This window comes from Oryx dammah, unplaced genomic scaffold, assembly GCF_014754425.2.
Source record: "Oryx dammah isolate SB20612 unplaced genomic scaffold, SCBI_Odam_1.1 HiC_scaffold_13, whole genome shotgun sequence".
NCBI lineage: Eukaryota > Metazoa > Chordata > Mammalia > Artiodactyla > Bovidae > Oryx > Oryx dammah.
The window spans coordinates 45514114-45532871 of record NW_024070197.1 but is presented as its reverse complement, the minus strand read 5'-3'; the positions used below and the strand labels follow the sequence as shown (position 1 = coordinate 45532871).

Below are 18758 nucleotides of genomic sequence, written 5' to 3'. Positions count from 1 at the left end.
ATGGTTTTTCCAGTAGTCATGTATGGATATGAGAGTTGGACTATAAAGAAAGCTGAGCAGTGGTGTTGGAGAAGACTCTTGAGAGTCCCTTGGACTGCAAGGAGATCCAACCAGTCCATTCTAAAAGAAATCAGCCCTGAATATTCATTGGAAGGACTGATGCTGAAGCTGAAACTCCAATACTTTGGCCACCTGATGCGAAGACCCGACTCATTGGAAAAGATCCTGATGCTGGAAAAGATTGAGGGCAAGAGGAAAGGGGAGGACAGAGGATGAGATGGTTGGATGGCATCATCGACTCGATGGACATGAATTTGAGTAAACTCCGGGAGTTGGTGATGGGCAGGAAAGCCTGACGTGCTGCAGTTCATGGAGTCACAAAGAGTTGGACATGAGCGACTGAACTGAACTGAGCAAATATCCTGTAGGTAGGATTAACTCAATGTCTGTAAAGCACTACGTCAGTGTTAGTTTATTTTCCCTTGAAACTGACTTCACATTTAAAAATTTCCAAGTACAAATGTTTTAAAGGGATTGTTTATACTAATTGTTGTTGTTTAGTCCCTAAGTCATGTCAAATTCTTTTCTGACCCCGTGGACCGTAGCCGGCCATGCTACTCTGTCCATGGGATTTCTCTGGCAAGAATACTGGAGTGGGTTGCCATTTCCTTCTCTAAGGGATCTTCCCGACCCAAGGATTGAACCCACATCTCCTTCACTGCCAGGCAAGTTCTTTGCCATTGAGCCACCAGGGTGAAGCAATACGTTCAATGAAAAAGTAGCAATTACTTCCCAGAAATAAGAAATCATAAAATAAAATAAATTTAATGTAAAAAAGAATTCTGGTAAATTCTAGTTAGGTAATGTCAGAGCCAACTGGACTAGTCAGTGTTAGAGAGGTGTTCAAGCCCTGTTATTACTTAACTGAGATGGTTTGCCTCAACTTGGAAGAATTGAAAGAAAAATGTAAAAAGAGGAAGTTTAAATGCCCTGTCCACTGTTACCTAACATGTAACCATCATACTCGGGAGAACTCTGTCCTGGGACTTCACAATAGGAAGGCTTTAGATGACTAAACCTCAGACAGGCAGATGACTCCACCCTTAGTGCAGAAAGCAAAGAGGAACTAAAGAGCCTCTTGATGAAGGTGAAAGAGAAGAGTGAAAAAGCTGGCTTAAAACTCAACATTCAGAAAACTAAGATCATGGCATCCAGTCCCATCACTTCATGGCAAATAGATGGGAAACAATGGAAACAGTGACAGACTTTATTTTCTTGGGCTCCAAAATCACTGTGGACAGTGACTGCAGCCATAAAATTAAAAGATGCTTGCTCCTTGGAAGAAAAGCTATGAAAAACCTAGACAGCATATTAAAAAGCAGAGACATTACTTTGCCAACAAAGGTCCATGTAGTCAAAGCTATGGTTTTTCCAGTAGTCATGTATGGATGTGAGAATTGGACCATAAAGAAGGCTGAGCTGAAGTATTGATGCTTTTGAACTGTGGTATTGGAGAAGACTCTTGAGAGTCTCTTGGACTGCAAGGAGATCCAACCAGTCCATCCTAAAGGAGATCAGTCCTGAATATGCATTGGAAGGACTGATGCTGAAGCTGAAACTCCAATACTTTGGCCACCTGATGCAAAGACCCTACTCAATGGAAAAGACTCTGATGCTGGGAAAGATTGAAGGCGGGAGAAGGGGACGACAGACGATGAGATGGTTGGATGGCATCACTGACTTGATGGACATGACTCTGAGCAAGATCCGGAAGATGGTGAAAGACAGGGAAGCCTAGCGTGCTGCAGTCCAAGGGGTGCAGAGTCGGGCACCCCTGAGAGACTGAACAAAACCAACAAGAAGACTATTGACTTACTGACCCTCAAAGCGGGGACAGGTAATACTGACCCCAACAGCTTACCTAGCTTTTCAATTCAAAGTATATCTCTGCGTGTGTATGTGTGTGCCCTGTGTGCTCAGGCTGCCCGGGTCCCTCTGACTCTCGACTCCCAGGAGGTGGGGGCGGGGCCGGGAGCGACGGGGCTGCTGGGCAGAGGGGGCGGGGCAACTCGGGCGCTTGGTCGGGAAGGGGCGTGTTCGGGGTGGGGGCGGGGCGGAGCCGGGATGGGGGCGGGGCCGAACGCCAGCGCAGCCTACTCTCGCTGGTGCGGAGCCGGCGAGTGGAGACCAAGCTGCATCGAGGAACCCGGTTGCCAGGGGTGAGTGCTCCTGAGCCCAGCTCAAGGGACGGTGGGTGCCGAGGGTCCCGCTCCTGGGAGTGGGACACCTGACTGCCGTCCAGGCCGCCAGGCTCGCGATGAAGCTGCCTCGGTGTCCCCTTCGGGAGTCCTGGAGTCTGGAGGTTGGGGAGCCTCCTGGCGGACTGTGAGGAGGCTAGAGGGGGAGCGGCGTGGGCGGAACTTCCGTCCCTGGAGCTTCTGAGCTCCATAGACAGGTGTGATTTGGGGGTCGAGGTTGTGTGTAGGGAGAAAGTCCACGGTGAAGCTGTGAGGCGCCGGCCGGCCAGGCTTCAGACTTCTGAGCGGGAGCTACTTTCTGTCCAACCTCCTCCTCTCTCCCTCAGTTTCCCCAGTTTCACCTTGCTTGTGAGTGGATGGGTATAAATGAGAGAGCCCGGATGCTCTCTAACCCTGCCTGTGGCCTGGTAACTGTCGTGGGAGTCTCCTGCCTCCACCTCCTCACTGCTGGGTGTGGGGACCCCTGCCCATCCCCAGTCCTATCTCTGCCCAGACCCACACACACCAGGGCCTGCCAGCTCCACATATTTGGGCTGTTCATCCTCTCGTTTTCTCCTCCTGTTGAGGAATAGCCATCTGGTCCTCCTTGCTTTGCAACAAACTCAAACGCCTCCTCCATCTCCTCCAGGAGGGCTCCCCCAGCTGAACCCTTGGCTCCCAGTCTGTTCTTGCTTCTCTCCTTCTTTTTCGAGCTCTTGGGCTTCTCCCAGTGGTGGGCTCCATCTCCCCACAGGCTGTTCTCTGGAAACAGGGTCCTTGTTCCATAGAGGGGAGAGGACCCCATTGGTGAAGACATTCCTATTGCTTCACTTTCCTAATCACTCTGTTCCTAAATTGACTGGTCACTCAGATCCCCTTCACCAATCAACATTCTGAGATCTGAGCCTGGAAGGGACCCCATCTAGCCTGCTAACCTCCCACCCAGTGCACGATCCCTCAACTACATATGTTCAGTGTTGGGGAGCTCATTACTTAAGAAACACTGTTCAGCGTCCTGCAGCTCTGACTTCATTTAGTCAAAAATCTGTGGCTTGCAGATTCCACCCCTTGGCTCCACTTCTGGCTCCTAGAACCATGCAGAGGAAATCCATTTTTTTTTATTCGTTCATACAGTCTTGATCAGTTCACTGGATGAGACACTGAGGGTACAGCAAAGAAAACATCAGATGAAATTCTCTGCCCTCGTGGGGTTCGTTTTCTGGAAAGGAGTTGGACAGCCGTCAATAAGTAAATACATGACATCTCAGGTAGTAGTAATAAGTGCTATAGAGAGAAAGAAAGCAGGCAAGAGGGATGATGTATGGGGCCAGGTGGCGCTAGTGGTAAAGAACTCGCCTGCCAACGCCGGAGACCTGGGTCTCCAGGAAGATCCCCTGGAGGAGGGCACGGCAACCCACTCCAGTATTCTTGTCTGGAGAATCCCATAGACAGAGGAGCTGGCAGGCTACAGCTCACAGGGTTGCAAAGAGTTGGACACGACTTAGCACACATGCATTGTGGTTTTATACAGCTTAGTCAGGGAGGGTCTCTCTGAGAGAGTGACAACTGAGCAAAGCCTTACAGGAGGTGAGGGGGAAGCTCTGTGAATAACTGGGGGGAAAGGACAGTGTGCCCACAGAGGGAAGAGCATATGCAAAGGTCCTGGGGCAGAAGTATGACAGGTGGAAGCAGGTCTGGCTTGTTCTGGGAACAAGGTCAGTGTGGCTGGAGCAGGGTAGATGAGGAGCCAGTGAAGTATGAGTAGGAAATGAGTGCAGAGATGTAAGGGGTGGGGAGGTGGGGACCCTTACATGGGGTGGGGTCTTGAAGGCCGCCTCGAGGGCTTTGGTTTTCACTCTGAGTGCACTGAGAACCACTGGAGGTCTTTGTGCAGAGCATCACCTGCTCTGACTTAGGGATTAGCAGGTTCATCTGGCTGTGGGCAGGAGAGAAGCTGTAGGGAGGTGAAGTCAGAAGGGTAGGGAGACCACTGAGGGGACCACTGTTGTCATTCTGGGGAGAGACCATGGGGGGCTTGTACCCATGGCAGAAAAATGATGAAAAATATCAGATTTTCAGATTTGGGATATATTTGAAGGTAGGGGGTGATAGAATTGGGGATTTGAGAGAAAGGGGGAGTCTAAGGTGGCTGGGAGATTTGGGGGCTGAGCATAGACTGAAATAGGATTTCCCTGGAAACACAATGCGGGAGACCCAGGTTCAATCCCTGTGTCGGGGAGATCCCCTGGAGAAGGGAATGGCTACCCACTCCAGTATCCTTGCCTGGAAAATTCCATGGACAGAAGAGTCTGGCAGGCTATAGTCCATGGGATCGCAAAGAGTCAGTCAGACATGACTGAGTGACTGACACTTTCTTTTCTTTTTCATAGACTGAAATGGGACCTGTTTAGGGGGAAGGTGGAGTTTGGTTTTGTGCTTGTGAAGTCTGAGATGCCCATTGGGCATCCCATTCAGTTCAGTTCAGTTCAGTCGTGTCCGACTCTTTGCGACCCCATGAATTGCAGCACGCCAGGCTTCCCTGTCCATCACCAACTCCCGGAGTTCACTCAAACTCATGTCCATTGAGTTGGTGATGCCATCCAGCCATCTCATCCTCTGTCGTCCCCTTCTCCTCCTGCCTCCAATCCCTCCCAGCATCAAAGTCTTTTCCAATGAGTCAACTCTTCGCATGAGGTGGCCAAAGTATTGGAGTTTCAGCTTTAGCATCATTCCTTCCAAAGAACACCTAGGGCTGATCTCCTTTAGAATGGACTGGTTGGATCTCCTTGCAGTCCAAGGGACTCTTAAGAGTCTTCTCCAACACCACAGTTCAAAAGCATCAATTCTTCGGTGCTCAGCTTTCTTCACAGTCCAACTTTCACATGCATACATGACCACTGGAAAAACCATAGCCTTGACTAGACGGACTTTTGTTGTCAAAGTAATGTCTCTGCTTTTGAATATGCTATCTAGGTTGGGCATCCCATTAGGCAGTTGGAAAAGCTTAGTGGGGACATTGGAGCTGGAAATAAAATTTAGAGCATCATCACCAGATAGCTGGTATTTAAAGCCACAAGCTCACGTAGGGAGAGAGTCATTCAGAGAAAAGAGGTCCCACCAGGGAGTTCTGCAGCTCGCAGCATTAGGAATTAGCCAAGGAGACAAAAGAACAGCCAGTGAGATGGGAGGAGAAATCAGAGAGTTGGGGGTGTTCTGGAGGGAACACAGAAGATGCTTCAGGGAGAAGAGAGGGAGTGATGATGACGAATGCCTTTGGCAGAGCCAGCAAGTGAGGGTTGAGAATCCAGCAACCTGGAGGTCACCAGGGGCCATGACAAAAGAAGCTGGATGCCAAAGGGGACAGGAGGGGAGAGCTTGAGGAGAGCAGTACAGACGACAGCTCAGGAGTCCTGCTGTGAAGGGGGCCGAGAAACGGGGTTAGGTGGAGAAATTACATTATGTATATGTGCTGCTGAGAAGCTTGGTGAAGGGGGCAAGAATGGAACATGCTGCAGTAAGTGAGGGGGCGATAAGTCCAGTGCCCCAGGGGAGGCCTGGCCCCTGATGAGAGCTGGACAGCTCAGAAGGCAAACTTCTGGGGCCTCCCTCTCTTTCCTATCTGCAGCTGTCCAGCAGGCTGAGATTTCAGCAAATCAAATGGCAAATCAAATTTAGGCAAATCAAATGGTTCAGGGTTCCAGAAAAACCAGACCAGCTGTGTCTCACGAAGGAAGGAGGGGTCAGGGCTTGCCCTAGGCTTGGGGATAAGTGGGGGCCCCGTGTGGGTTGCCCCTTCCACTTGACCCTCTGTTTCAGCAAGGAAATGCCCCTTTCTTTGCATAGACCGTACCCTCCTCGAGAAAAGACTATAATGACCTCAAAGTTGCAGTAATTGAAGTGAAGAAGAAAAGGTAATGGAGAGAGGCTGATTGATTTAGTCTGAAGAGGGGCAGTCTGGGCAGGGAATAAAGGGGCAAGAGGTAGGATTTTAGGGACAGTTTTTATGAAATAGGTGTTGAGTGGACATCTGTTTTCTATCGTTTGTAATTTAAACTGAAGCAGGAAAAACTTCGGTTAGACATGATGAGGAACTTCCTGTACTGGTTAGTGAGGACAGCAACAGGCCAGGTATTTTGCTCTGGATGTTTAGGATGAGAAAGGACAATGCTTTCTTAGACACAGAGTGCTGGCAAGATTGATTCTTGGAGGTTCTCCCAGCTCTGAGGTATCTGGAAGAAGGCTAGGACAGAGATGGGACTTTCCAGCTCTTGATGGGAGGAGAGACTGCCAAACCTTCTGGCTAGGGCCTGCCTCCTTCTCCGGCTACCCTGACATCACAAGTCTAATAGGCGTGCCTCAAGCATCTGTCGGCTGACCCAGACTTGGCGGGCTTGTGGAGGGCCCCAGCTTAGCTGTAGCTCGTCCGCTTGTGGGTGAGCGTATCTGAAGGTGTGTCAAAGATCATTAGGCTTGGTGGGGTCTCTCTGTGTAGGTCATGGTGGAGGCCGAAAGCTTTGTGCCAGAACTGGTGAGAATTACGTAATTCTTCACATCTGCTTGGCCAACTCTGGCCTCTGCCCATCTTGTAGGGGATTTCCCCAGGAAACACATAGGGTCTGTGGGCAAATCGAGACCTGCCAGTCCTGTGCCACGTAAGGCCCGCCTGCAGATGGCTTGGCCATGCCTACTCTAAGCCATGGACTGAGGAGCCTGGAGGGCTCCAGTCTGTAGGGTCACAAAGAGTGGGACACGACTGAAGCAACTAAGCGTGCACTCTGAACCTAATGATCTTTGGGGGTCGGGGGTTGAGTGATCCAGATTCTCCCAATGTAGAGGAGAGAGCCGCTGTTTGTCCTTAGGCCTCCTCTTGTTGAGAGGGGTAGGCAGTGTCCTATCTCATCTGAACTCTTCAGCTTCTTTAATTCCTGGCTGCACATGTGTCTTCTAGGCATTGGGTTCAAGGTGAAGTGCAGACCCCATTTCTGGGCTGTTTCTGGAGGACCTGGGCAGGCGTGGTGATGGAGCTGGTGTTTTCATAGCCGAGAACCACTCCAGGGTCAAGCCCAGAGCCTGTCCTACCCCGTCTTGTTCTCTCCTTTCTCCTCTCCCCACTTCCATCCTCTGGACTCCTCTGCTTGGCACTGGGCACAGGGAGGAGGCCTGCTTGGCCAGAGAGAACTGTGTTCCTTTCTGGTTTACAGTGGCCTCCGCATTGGGGATTCACAGCCCCCGAAGCTGCCAGACACGTGGGCCACCTGGCTGCCTCAGTTTCCTCATCTAGCCAGCACAGGAATTCCAGCCTACATGTTGGCAGGATTCTGAGCTGCGATCTCTCCTTTCCCTTCCTTTGGCTGGCATATGAGGACGGGTACAGAATGTTCCAGCCCCACCCCTTTTTAGTGGATTTTTGATTCATGAACATTCCCACTGTACTTTCCCGTGGCCCAGCTCCATGCCAGGCTTAGAGATGCCAGGATGAGTAAAACCCAGGCTTCTACTTGGGCCAAGAAGGGAGTTAGGCACATAAAGAACCAATAGGGAAAAGGCAGCCTTTCCAAGCCCCTTGGCGTCTGCTCCCTTGAGTCTCCTGGAATGTCCCTTTTTGTAGACAGATGCTGGAGTTCCTCTTCGGTTCCCATGCCTACGTCCTTTCACTTTCACTTTCTGTGGGCACTGCAGCAGCCCACATCCCTGGACTCCGTGACCATCACAGAAGGGAACCTGCTGCGAGATTTTCTCTGCTGCGTGGGGATCCTGCCAGGGCTTGGAGCTCTGTGAGATCGCTTCCCACGGACTCCCAGGACCCAGAGTCTGAGGGCTGAGCCCAGAGTAAGCCATTGGCAGAGGAGACAGCGCACGGTGTGTGGTGGGGGCGGGGGAGGGCCTGGGCATTTGGGGAGGGGAGCAGTAGATGGGAGTCAGTGCATCCATAGGCCATAGGCGTTGAAATGCTTTCACTTCACCTGGGTTGGCATCTTTACAGCAGTGTTCTGGGTCTGCCCCTGGGGGTCGCCGTGGGTTATGTACACAGGTCTGGGCTTGGGCCTCTTTAGGGAACCCAAATACAAGGGAATGAAAGGCACGCCTTCTGGAGTTGCTCTGCTGGGGTTCAGATCCTAGCTCTACCTCAACCCTTGCGAAAGTCACCAAGCTTCTCTGACTCAGTTTCTTCATATGTAAAGTAGGGCTGATCCTAGTACCAAATTCAGAGTGGTTGGCGGGGTTAATCGAAAGCACTTAGGATGGTGCCTGACACAGTATATGTGGTTAATTAATAAACATTAGCCATTATTGAAGAGAGAGCTATGGTAGCGTGAATCCAACCAGCATAGAAGGGACCTCTCGTTGAGAAATGATTCCCCGATTCCTCGGGAGACATTGCTCCTAATATTAACGGAATCCTTTTTAAATTTTTTTAAAGAATTTTATTTATTTTTGACAGGGCACCAAAAATTCTTCACTACTGCCCATGGGGTTTCTCTGGTTGTAGTGAGTGGGGGCCACAGTAGTGGCGGCATGTTGCCTTCCCGGTGCAGTGGCCTCTTGTTGCAGAGCACAGGCTTTATTTAGGGCATACGGTCTTCAGCAGTTGCGGCGTGCAGGCTTTTTGGTGCGGGCTCAGTAATTGTGTCAGGCTTAGTTGCCCTGCAGTATTTGGAATCTTCCCGCACCAGGGTTCAAACTGTGTCCCTTGCATTGGCAGGCAGATTCTTAACCACTCAACCACCAGGGAAGTCATAAACTTGTTAAACCAGGGATGATGCGTAGATGTCGGAGCCAGGGGCCTTAATTTAACTCCTGGCTGCTTCAGATCCTCTGTGAGACCACAAGCCAGTTTGCCTTCTCGGAGCCTCAGTTTGTACATCTGTACAATGGGGAGCTCGCCTTGGTAGTGTCTGAGGGTACAGCCGTGGCTGCCTTGGCCTCGGGGTGGGGCAGACTTGCCCTCTCCACTACCCTCCGCCTGCTTTCTGAGAAGCCCTGCTCTGACCTCTTTCTCCTCCCAGATTGTGAAATGTGCGCACAAGATGCTTTTCAGACACAGAGAAGCCAGCTGGTGGAGTTGCTGGTCTCGGGGTCCCTGGAGGGCTTTGAGAGTATTGTGGACCGGCTGCTTTCCCGGGAAGTCCTCTCCTGGGAGGACTATGAGGGGCTTAGCCTCGTGGGCCAGCCTATCTCCCACTTGGCCAGGCGCCTCCTGGACACCGTCTGGAATAAGGGCGCTTGGGGCTGTGAGCAACTGACTGCAGCTGTGCGGGAGGCCCAGGCCGACAGCCAGCCCCCCGAACTTCCCAGCTCCTGGGACCCCCACTCACCGCACCCAGCGCGTGACCTGCAGAGTCATCGGCCAGCCATCGTCAGGAGACTCTACGGCCACGTGGAGGGTGTGCTGGGCCTGACACAGCAGCGGGGTTTCATCAGCCAGTACGAAACTGACGAAATCAGGCGGCCCATCTTCACGTCATCCCAGCGGGTGAGCACCTCCCTCTTGGCTCGTCACATTTCGGAGGAAAAGTGTGCTTAGCTATTGAGACTAGTTCGTGAAATCAGGCCTGTGGGGACTTGTGGGTCATAGTCCTCCTCTTTTAAAGGTGCGTGTGTGTCTGCGTGCTCAGTCTTGTCAGACTCTTTGTGACCCCATGGACTATAGCCCACCAGGCTCTTCTGTCCGTGGGATTTTTCAGGTGGGAATACTGGAGCGGGTTGCCATTTCCTTCTCTAGGGGATCTTCCCAACCCAAGAATCGAACCCAAGTCTCCTTTGTCTCTGCACTAACATAGGGATTCTTTACCTCTGTGTCACCTGGGAGCCAGCGGTCTTTCCTGGCCGTCCAGTGGTTAAGACTCCATGTTTCCACTGCAGGGTGCACAAATTTGATCCCTTGGTCAGAGAACCAAGATCCCACATGTTGCATGGTGTGGCAAAAGTTAATCAATAAAAATAAATAAGGTAGCTGGGAAGGTAAAAGTTGCTGTAGCTTTTTGGTATCATGCCACTTCTGATGCGGGATGCTGTTATGTGGTGGTGAGCATCTTGGATTCTGAAGTCAGGATGATGCAGGCTCAAGGCCTGTGACTTCAGATTTCTCTGTGGAAGCTCTCATTCCTTAATCTCTCCTGTCTCAGATTCCTCATCTGGGAAACATCAGTAAGGTCTTGGGAGAATTTGATGAGGTGAGCCATATAACTCTTAGAACAGTACCTAGCACACAGTAAGCACTCATTGTGGAGAAGGAAATGGCAACCCATTCCAGTATTCTTGCCTGGGAAATCCCATGGACAGAGCAGCCTGGTGGGCTACAGGCCATGGGGTCACAGAGTCGGACACGACTGAGCAACTAAGCCACCACCAAGCGCTCATCAGCTCACTGTTTACTACTATCAGTTCTGTAACTGGTGATGCTCTGTACTTGTTCACTTTCAGTGCCGTCTGCTTCAAATTAACAGCTCAACAGATCACAAACATTTATTAAGTTAAATCTGTGTTTAATAATTAATTCAAAACACTATGTACTTATGTAGTTTAAATGCCCACATAGGACTTCTATATGAAATTGCATTAGCTCATAAACATTCAGGGTTATGATAACTGCCTCAGAAGATGCCATTCCACAAGAACAGAAAAATGTCTTTGGGGTATTTCTGAAGCTCTTTGTTTTGTTTTCTCCCAAAGAGTGACCCTCAGGGCTCCTGTAGTGCAGATGGAATAGTCACTACGCCCACTTTATGGATTGGGAAATTAAGTCTCAGAAAAGTGAGAAAAAGCTCACAGTAGTTAATGAGACGGCCAGGGCTAAACCCAGGGCTTTGACTAATTAATTGAATTAATTAATTATAATTTAATTAAGTAATTAAAATCATATGAATCTATTTTGATGCCTACTATGTACCAGTTTCTGTCTTAAAGCTTATTGTGCTGAGAACCTTGTACATAGTAGGCACTCAAGAAATATTTGTTAATGAAATAATGAATTATTAAATGAATGAATGAACTGGAATACATTGCAGTGTTAGGATGGAGTGGGTTTACTTCATTGTTTATTTTGTAATAATGTTATTTTAAAAGATTTATTGGAGTGTAGTTCATTTACAATGTTGTCTGCTTTCTCATTTGAATTTTAAACATTTGCTTGAAAAATTAGTTCACATCAATTTTTGCTTCTATTGGGAAGCTCTCGTATGTAATTTATTGGTAGCATCTTTGAAGAGCAAAATCACTGATGATGTTTGAGCAATGTTTCAGAAGATGGAGGAGCCATAAGACTGCTCTAAGTAAAGGAATGTGTATGGTCTCAAAATGTCAAGGGGACTTTGTAGTTTTGATTTTTGTCTGTTTTTGAAGTATGTGTTTGGTGTTCGAGTGAGTTTAGGCAAAGCTGATTGAGACTCATGGAGTAAGCCTGCTCAAGGCTGCTTTAAAGTGTTCATAGTATTTATGTTCAAGTGTCTTAGAACAGCTGTGTTTTGGACCTCTATCACGAGCGCACCTGAAACATACCTTTGTACCTTGTGCTGTAGTCCCTGTGGTGATTACAGAGACTGGAAGAAATCGCTACTCATTCAAGCGATTTTCATCTTCCAAGAATTATTTTTCCCATTCTTGTAGGTTTATAGATTTATGTCTTTTTCTTTTTTTTAAGTTGTTCACTCTTTCAATGAGTCTTAAGAGGAAACCACATTGGATATGTGTTCAAGTGTTCACTTCACCACCTGATACTGCATTGACTTCTTTAAATGCATCTTACTGTACAGATGTTTTTCTGGCCTTTCATTGTGGTGGAAGAGAGGGGCTCATGGCATTGCCGTAGTTGGTAGAGACCTTCTCACACCTCTCCATTTGCCTTTCTGGATAAATAATGACTTTTGCTTTCCTCACAGGCAAGAAGGCTCCTTGATCTTGCCACAGTGAAGGCGAATGGGTTGGCTGCCTTTCTTCTACAGTGTATTCAGGAATTACCGGTCCCATTGGCCCTGCCTTTTGAAGGTATATATGTGTTCTTTTCAGTTATCAGAAAAGGAAAGGAAGACTTTCAGATTCATGGTGAAGAGCAAAAACATCAGCATAAGACTTGTCAGCTAAAATCTCACTGGCTGTGCAAACCTCCCTAAAACTTAGTGTCTCATTTTAAGGGTAACATCACCACTGTTTGGGGCTTCCTTGGTGGCCCAGTGGTAAAGAATCCACCTGCCAATGTAGGAAATGGAGGTTTGATCCCTGGGATGGGAAGATCTCCTGAAAGAAATGGCTACCCACTCTAGTATTCTTGCCTGGGTGATCCCATGGACAGAGGAGCCTGGTAGGCTACAGTCTATGGGGTTGCAAAAGAGTTAGACATGACTTAGTGACTAAACAACAATAACAACACCAACACTGTCTCAATGGGATGTTGGGAGGATTAATGTATGTACTGTTAGGGTTTGCTTTTATTTCTTTTTACCCTGCAGAGTGATCGCTTGAGCAATCTTGTCTTGAGGGCTAATACTGGCCTTTCTTACTGGCGCTTCTCTCGTTACTTGTATTGGAAAGATACAGAAACACTTTTTGATGGCTGGTATCTCTTGATCTCTGCAGTTTAGCTACTCATCATCAGAAACTTAGAAGCCAAATGGATTTAGATAATGTGATATCTCTCATCTCACATGGTTACCGACCCAACTCAGGAATGGGAGAGGCTCAGACAGCACAGCTCGAACATCCCAGGCATCCTGCCAAGTGCTTTATTTATGATGTCTGTCCTTGGCAACAACCCTGAGAAGCAGGTATTATTTCCTCCACTTTGCAGATATGGAAACTGGGGCAGGGAGGTTGAGTAACAAGGTAGGGGAGGATGGATCTGGTTTTAGACCATCTGCACCTATGCTTCCTCTTTTCTTGGGAGAAGAGCTCATTGGTTTTAAAGAGAGGATGCAGGCCTCGTGTGTCTTATTTTCCTATCACCGTTAGGAAAGCTCGTTACCCTCAAGGCCCCCTGACTTGTGCATGGTGCTGACAGATGGATTTATCACCCTGGGCTCTGCCCCCTGAAGGAAGGATGCCTGGAAGCGTGTGCTTGGCATCTGGGTCTGCGCCCTCTCACCTGAGAACAGAACGCAGACATCACTACACGATAGGAGATGCACAGCTCCGAGCATGGTACCCTGCTTAGCCCTTGGTTAATATTTGCTATTGGTATCATCAACCTCAGCTGGCTGTTCACACATGGTTAACATTGTGCCATGGTGCAAGATTCCTAAAGGTGACAATTGATGTGTTTGTTTCTAAAATGAGAAAATGTTTTCCCCTGGAGAATTTTGATATGATTGTTGGCAGCTGGAAATCCTGGATGCAATATCAGAGTATTAGGAAAAAATATATATTTTGCAGTCTCCATTCAATGCTCCTAGTTTATCCAGGTGGCATTAAGGGCAAAGATAGTCATCAGCTTTGGGAACAGAGAGGAAACAACAATCACAGGGCCTGTCCTTTGAATGGCCGTAAATACAGATTCAGTGTGCTCAGAGCTCTCTGTGAGAATTACCTTTTAGCCTTTGAGTTGAGAACAAATGGGTCAGTACCTGGTTGGGGGCAGTGAGGCTGTGATACTCTGTGGTCCTACCGCCTGGGGCTCTGGGCCATCACTTCTCAATTTCCTATAAAAAGAACTAACCCCTGACCCTGGGAGTGGTTTGCTCATGTTGGTATAATATGAGGATGATGAAGGCAAAAGGTGAAGAGGCCAGCAGAAGATGAAATGCATCACCAACTCAATGGACATGACTACAAACAAACTCTGGGAGATAGTAAAGGACAGGGAAGCCTGGCGTGTTGCAGTGCATGGGGTCCCCAAAAGACAGATATAACTTAGCGGCTGAACAACAACAACAAAAGGAAAAACAGCACCCCTGCGGACACATCCTAGACATGAGAACTTGTATTGTAGACGGTTGTATGAAGAGGATGGGGAAGTAGATCTTGATTAGGGAATACTGTCCAGGTCCTTGATCTGGGCTCCCCAGTGGCCCAGATACCATTCACTGCTGGCTCCACTCACATAAACTAGGATAAGCTTCCCATCTCAAGGTCTTTAGTTTAATCACATCTGTCTAATCCCTTTTTCAAGTAAGTTAACATAGTCACACATGCTGTGAATTAGAATGTGGGTGCCTTAGAGGGGCCACTGATGTGCCTGCTGCTTCCAGTAATCATAATGATAATAAACATCATTCTGTGAGAGTTAACTGCATGTTACCGTTCTTCTAAAATCTTTTTTTTAAATTCCATATATATGTGTTAGTATACTGTATTGGTGTTTTTCTTTCTGGCTTACTTCACTCTGTATAATCGGCTCCAGTTTCATCCATCTCATCAGAACTGATTCAAATGTATTCTTTTTAACGGCTGAGTAATACTCCATTGTGTATATGTACCACAGCTAATTTAGAAAGATGGCAATGATGACCCTGTATGCAGGACAGCAAAAAAGACACAGATGTGTATAGTGGACTTTTGGACTCAGAGGGAGAGGGAGAGGGTGAGATGATTTGGGAGAATAGCATTAAAACATGTATAATATCATGTAAGAATCGAATTGCCAGTCTATGTCCGATGCAGGATACGGCACACTTGGGGCTGGTACCCGGGGATGACCCAGAGAGATGTTGTGGGGAGGGGAGGGGAGGGGGGTTCATGTTTGGGAACGCATGTACACCCGTGGTGGAGTCATGTCAATGTATGGCAAAACCAATACAGAATTGTAAAGTAAAATAAAAAATAAATTAAAAATAAATAAATAAATATCAAAGCAAAAAATAAATAAATAAAATCTTTTTTTTCTCATTTCTTCCTAAAACAATTCTTCAAGGTGTGCTTTGTTCTCAGTTTTAAAGATAAGAATGCTAAAGCCAGAAAGGATGAGACACTTGCCCAAGTTGATGGTAGACCCAGATTTCAAACTCAGGTATATCTGACTTCAGAAACTGAGCTCCTGTGTCCTTAAGCCTTCTGTTTCCCTTTAGAAAGAACAGCTGAGGCTGAGTGGTGAGGGGACTTGTCTAAGTCTACTGAACCAACATGGCGGGACAGACATCAAAATGCAGGTCTTCTGATCCCAGCCCGGTGCTTCTGATCTTCTCTACAGCTCTTTGCAATGTCAGTAACGATAATGGTGCTAGGCGATGTCTTTTGAGCACTTCGTGTTGGACATTGAACAAAGAACATTATCTTCATTGATCCACGAGTTTTTACATGGGTCCCTACCTGCAAAACGTAGGGACCACCACTTTTTCCATCCCACAGAGGAGAAAACTGAGTCTCGGGAAGGTTACATGACCAACCTCAAAGTCCATGGCTTGTGAGTGGAGAGCCAGGACGGGCACTGCCCATGCATCACATCTCATTTCCTTGAGGCAGCCCACCCCTCATCAGGTCCCATTTTCACCATGGTCCCAGCTCCTCTGTTTCTTCTTGTCTTCCAGATGCTGCCTGTAAGAAGTACATGTCCAAGCTGAGGACCGTTATATCAGCTCAGTCTCGTTTCCTGAGCACCTATGATGGAGCAGAGAATCTTTGCCTGGAAGACGTGTATACAGAGAATGTTCTGGAAATCCAGATGGAGGTGGGCATGGCTGGACCTTCACAGCAGAGCCCTACCACCCTAGGCCTGGAGGAGCTCTTCAGCACCCGTGACCATTTCAACAAAGAGGCGGACACTGTGCTGGTGGTTGGTGAGGCGGGCAGCGGCAAGAGCACGCTCTTGCAGCAGCTGCACCTGCTCTGGGCTTCAGGGCAGGCCTTCCAGGAATTTCTCTTCGTCTTCCCGTTCAGCTGCCGGCAGCTGCAGTGCCTGGTGAAACCGCTGTCCGTGCAGACGCTGCTCTTCGAACACTGCTGTTGGCCCGACCTTGGCCCCCAGGATATCTTCCAGGTCCTCCTTGACCACCCTGAGCGCATCCTCTTAACCTTCGACGGCTTTGATGAGTTCAGGTTCAGGTTCACGGATCGGGAGCGTCACTGCTGTCCGACCGCCCCCACATCAGTCCAGAGTCTGCTTTTCAACCTTCTGCAGGGCAACCTGCTAAAGAACGCCCGCAAGGTGTTGACCAGCCGTCCAGGCGCGGTATCAGCGAGCCTCCGAAAGCACATGCGCACGGAACTCAGCCTCAAGGGCTTCTCGGAAGAGGGCATCGAACTGTACCTGAGGAAGCGGCATCGCGAGCCTGGGGTGGCTGACCGCCTCCTCTGCCTGCTCAGAGCCACCTCGGCCCTGCACGGCCTGTGCCACCTGCCCGTCTTCTCCTGGATGGTGTCCAGATGCCACGAGGAGCTGTTGCTGCAGGGCCGGGGGACCCCAAAGACCACCACAGATATGTACCTGCTAATCTTGCGGCACTTTCTGCTGCACGCTTCCCCCCCACCCTTAGCCACCCATGGCCCAGGACCCAGCCTGATTCAGGGCAGGCTCCCCACACTCCTGCACCTTGGCCACCTGGCTCTCAGGGGCCTGGGCACGTGCTGCTACGTGTTCTCAGCCAAACAGCTGCAGGCGGCACACGTCGATAGTGAGGACCTTTCTCTTGGCTTCCTGGTGCATGCCAAGAGGGTTGTACCCGGGAGTACAGCCCCCCTGGAATTTCTGCATATCACTTTCCAGTGCTTTTTTGCTGCATTCTACCTCGCCCTTAGTGCCGACACCCTGCCATCCTCGCTCAGACATCTCTTCCAAGGTCACAGGCCTGGAAGCTCGCCGCTGGCCTGGGTGCTGCCCAAATGGTTCCTGCGGGGCTCCCGATGCAAAGAGGGCAGTGTGGCTGCTTTGTTGCAGGGGGCCGAGCCGCACAACCTCCAGATCACAGGGGCCTTCCTGGCAGGGCTGTTGTCCCAGGAGCACCGGAGCTTGCTGGCCGAGTGCCAGGCCTCTGAGACAGCCCTGCTCCGGCGCTGGGACTGTGTCCGGCGGTGTCTGACCCGCAGCCTCTGCGAGCACTTCCGCTCCATCCCATCTGCCGTGCCGGGTGAGGCCAAGAGCATGCATGCCCTGCCCAGCTTCCTCTGGCTCATCCGGAGCCTGTACGAGATGCAGGAGGAGCGGCTGGCGCAGGAGGCTGTGCGCAGGCTGAACGTTGGGCACCTCAAGCTGACCTTCTGCAATGTGGGCCCGGCCGAGTGTGCCGCCCTGGCCTTCGTGCTGCGCCACCTCCGGCGGCCTGTGGCCCTGCAGCTGGACCACAACTCTGTGGGCGACATCGGCGTGGAGCAGCTGCTGCCTTGCCTGGGCGTCTGCAAAGCTCTTTAGTGAGTGATGTTGGGTGATGCTGGCTGGGCACTGTGGGAATGCTGCCATACTGGTGCAGGTAGGGGAGCCCCCTTTATGCTGGGAGCCAGGAGTCCAGGCCCAGTCTCTTTTGTGCAAAGACCTAGCAGAGATCCCTCCCCAGTCTGCACCTTAGATTCAACTTATGATAAGGATAGTTGAAGTTTATGGAATGGCCCGTGTGCCAGGCACTGTATTACACTTTCCCCAGAATTGCCTGCTTTAATTTATTTTTAAATATTTTTTGCTCTGTGAGGCAGGTGGGATCTTAGTTCCCTGATCAGAGATTGAATCCATATCCCCTGCATAAAAAGCATGGGGTCTTAACCATGGGACCGCCAGGGAAGTTCCAGAATTATCTTTTAATCGAAACAACCACCCTGGGCTGTAGGAAGGGATGTTATTATCCCCGTGCTCTGCGTCCTTAGTTGGTTCAGTTGTGTTTGATTCTGTGACCCCATGAACTGTAGCGGGCCAGACTCCTCTGTCCATGGGATTCTCCAGGCAAGAATACTGGAGTGGGTTGCCATGCCCTCCTCCAGGGGGTGCTCCCGACTCAGGGGTTGAACCCACGTCTTAATGTCTCCTGCATTGGCACTGATGCCACCTGGGAAGCCCTTATTATCCCCAGCATCCTTGATTTGAGGCTCTGAGAAGCAAGGTAGCTTGTCCAGGATCACACAGGAAATGGCAGAACTGAGATTCACAATTGATAGCTTTCTCGTTATCAGTCTCTGCTCCCCACAAGCAACCTGTGTTATGGATGGGCTTCAGAGGCACCATGGCAGCCTTGAAGTCACAGGCAAAGTTTGGTGTAATATGTGTCTGTATTAGGAACTACCCTCAAATGAGAGGTTACTACATCCCATGAGAGATTTCATTTTGATTTTTTTAAATTTATTTATTAATTTATTCTTAATTGAAGTATAGTTGATTTACAATATTGTATTTGTTTTAGGTATACAGCAAAGTAATTAGTTATACACACACATATATATATGTCTATATATTTTCCTATTCTTTTCCGTTCTAGTTTGTTACAAGATATTGAATATAGTTCTCTGTGGTATACAGTAAATCCTTATTGTTTATTTTATATTTGGTAGAGTACTTCCCTGGTGGCTCAGATGGTAAAGAATCTGCCTAGAATGCAGGAAACCCGGGTTCTATCCCTGGGTTGGGAAGATCCCCTGGAGGAGGGCATGGCAACCCACTCTAGTTTTCGTGCCTGG

The 18758-nt window shown here is 49.2% G+C and overlaps 1 protein-coding gene across 5 annotated transcripts in view; it reads left to right on the top strand.

Moving 5' to 3' along the window:
• Nucleotides 1-2167: 2167 nt before the first annotated feature.
• NOD2 (nucleotide binding oligomerization domain containing 2) overlaps nucleotides 2168-18758 on the top strand; it is a 35546-nt gene continuing 18955 nt past the window's right edge. For 3 of the 5 annotated variants that reach the window (XR_005723342.1, XM_040253454.1, XM_040253456.1), the window contains exons 1-4: nucleotides 5711-8066; nucleotides 9245-9711; nucleotides 12116-12221; nucleotides 15692-17507. Coding sequence is in view for 4 of the 5 variants with exons in the window: in XM_040253454.1 (XP_040109388.1) it covers nucleotides 9253-9711; nucleotides 12116-12221; nucleotides 15692-17507 (2381 nt within the window). In the remaining variant the exon portion in view is untranslated. Of the gene's footprint in view, nucleotides 2220-5710; nucleotides 8067-9033; nucleotides 9712-12115; nucleotides 12222-15691; nucleotides 17508-18758 lie in introns of those variants that run through there. The other 2 variants (XM_040253455.1, XM_040253457.1) reach the window with 2 other exon arrangements.